At 48.2% G+C, this 2635-nt stretch overlaps 1 protein-coding gene across 1 annotated transcript in view; it reads right to left on the bottom strand.

Annotated features, from left to right (window-relative positions):
* Positions 1-2220, bottom strand: part of LOC122711039 — a 16401-nt gene extending 14181 nt beyond the window's left edge. Inside the window, exon 1 of the mRNA XM_043929432.1 lies at positions 1686-2220. Coding sequence (XP_043785367.1) covers positions 1686-1755 — 70 coding nt within the window. The 5' untranslated portion in view covers positions 1756-2220. The remainder of the gene's footprint in view (positions 1-1685) is intronic.
* Between the last annotated feature and the right edge of the window lie 415 nt (positions 2221-2635).

The following is a 2635-nucleotide window of genomic DNA, read 5'->3' as shown; positions in this document are numbered from 1 at the left end:
CCCCCCCTCTCCGCAAAAAAACTTGGAAGCGAATTCACACACACACACACACACACACACACGCATCGGCCACGGCGACACAGGCGACACACACTTATTTTGCATACAAAGCGATACGCACTCTCTCGCGATCGAACGCGTTCCAATCGCGTGAAATATCTTTCTTGCAATCGCGAGAAACGTTGCCTCCTGATCCGCAAAGGGGATCCTTCTTTAGGGTTCCACTGGATTATCTGATCGAGAAGATTCCGATTGCTATCCCCGCTTTTCGCTTTCTCCGTTCTCCAGAAATCAACGGGATTATCATCGATCTAATTTCGATCGGATTCTATTGAATCCTCGAAAGTTTCATCGTTGGTTATTTCATACCTCGAAGCCCGATCGACGCTTTTTCATTTCCTCGTCCGTCGAGGAGCCGACGACGACGAATCGCGCGTTTTACTTTTCTTTTTTTCCACTCGAAACGACGATGCAGTTTATATCCTTTAACCGAGACCACTTTTAGCTTGCCTCTCGCAACAACCGCGGAATTTACAACCCGAGTGAATTCCACGGATACCGATTCGAGGGAGGGATAAGAAGCACCTGTCGTACGATCGAACCGTTTGAGAGAACGGAAGCAGTAAAAGGGGGGAACGAAGGAGATAAGGGTTAAAAATGAGAAGGGAGAAGCGGATACGAATAATTCTAAACGCTCCATTATTATTAGTTTTTCTTCTTTCCAAGAGAAATATGTGTGTGTATATACATATATGGAAGAGCGAACGATCCCGAAAAGACGCGAGAAGAACGGAACCAAGGCAAGGAGTCGGAACGTAACTCGAAGCGTGGAAAATCACTTTCCTCCTCGCGTTCCCTTTCTTTCTCTCCGCGGAAAGAATCGCGAGCCAGACTTTGTTCCAAGAGTTTCATCCTCTCGTTATCGATCGATAAACGATTCGTATTAAAACTCGTTTCTAATTCGTGTCTAATCAAAAATTTGCTTTCGAGGTTAATCTTTCACCGAAATGAAAAAATTTTTTTCAAACTTTCGCCGTGGAATCGAGTCGAAATATATATTCGAGGCGATCTGCCGAGTAACGAGAAAGAGAAGGACGAGGAGGAGGAGGAGGAAGAGGAGGAGAAGGATCGCGTGATTCATCGGACAACGTCATTGTTGCGCTCGTAAATCACCGCGCAATTATTAACGTTCCTATATTTTCCAACTCTTCTTCCATCTGCCCTGGATCCCGTTTTCGCACAGAGATTCCGATAGAGAGAGAGAAAAATTCGCCCCACCGGCGATCTAAAAATACGTACGCCGGTTGAATCGAATCACAACGCGGTTAAAAGCAGTTTCTCACTTCGTTTTCCGTCAACGAAACAGTGCAATTACTGTGTAATCACTAGGGGAATTTACTACGGGTTTATTGTATACGAGTTCGCACAATATTCCCTCCTCCTCCTGCTCCTCCTCCTTCTTTTGCTCGGGAGGAGGAAAGGAACGATTTCGATTCGGGAAGCAAGTTGAGGAAGATCGGACGAGAGAGAGAGAGAGAGAGAGAGAGACGGAGAGAATCGAGGCGCATCGAGGTCGTCGCGTAGAGTGAACGTCCGTCGGCCTTGAGCCACGCATCCATCGTCCACGTGACGTGTCGTCGAACGAGAGCCGAGGAGTGTCGAAATTCGGAGGGGTTTTTGCTCACCGTTCGCCCCTGCAACGCCGAAAATGTATATCCACCACAGGAGCAGTCTTCGTGGTCCGGTCTCCATCATCGATTATAATCGGCCGATTCCCCAAAATCGATCCTTCGAAGAGGCGAAGGATATTATTAATCGGTGAGGAAGGAAGGAAGGAAGGAAGGAAGGAAGGAAGGAAGAAAGGAGGGAGGGAAAGAAGGAAGGAAGAAAGGAAGGAAAGAAGGAAGGAAGGAAGAAAAAAAGGGGAAGAACGGTTTAACCGTGGAAAACTCTCATTTATATTTGATCGTCCTTCCTTCTCCCCGAGGATCGAGATTTATTATCGCGCTCGTTCCACTCGCGTTCCACTTCCCCCGCAACTTTTCGTTTCGATATCGACTCACTAACACTCGGATACACGCGTTACTTGAAGAAAAAGAGAGAGAAAGAGAGAGAGAGAAGGAGAAAAAAAAAAAGACGATCGATGAACGATTGGATCGACGATCTCCAGTCGGAGAGGTGTTCCCCGGCCAAGAACGCGAGAGGCACTGACGGGCCCGGCGACTGGCGGGAGAGTTCGAACCGCGCACACCGACGCACACAGGACCCAGAGACGTGGACGCGGAACGGGGCAACATCTTTTTAACGGCGCGCACGTGAGATCCATAGTCCGTAGCCGTGGCGCGCTACCTCGTGCGCCACCATTTTTCCCAACCGCTCCGCTCCCTATCCTTGTCCACCTTATCCACGAGATTCCAATTCGTTCTCTCGTGATCGATCCCGATTCTCGAAACGAAAGTTGATGAGAAGAGATAATATAGAAAAAAACGAGCGCTCATCAGAGAGGCAGAGTTTATCGTTCCTTCCTCCCACGAGCCCCTCGTTAACGAGGCTATTTACGAAATGGCTGGCTACGAAATTGTACGCCTTTTCGAGAGGTTCCTTCTCCTCCTCCTTGGATTGCAACCTTTTTATT

Source organism: Apis laboriosa, unplaced genomic scaffold (assembly GCF_014066325.1).
Source record: "Apis laboriosa isolate Shangri-la unplaced genomic scaffold, ASM1406632v1 scaffold16_cov148, whole genome shotgun sequence".
Taxonomy (NCBI): Eukaryota; Metazoa; Arthropoda; class Insecta; order Hymenoptera; family Apidae; genus Apis; species Apis laboriosa.
The sequence above is the reverse complement of the archived record's forward strand: the minus strand, read 5'-3'. Positions and strand labels throughout refer to the sequence as shown.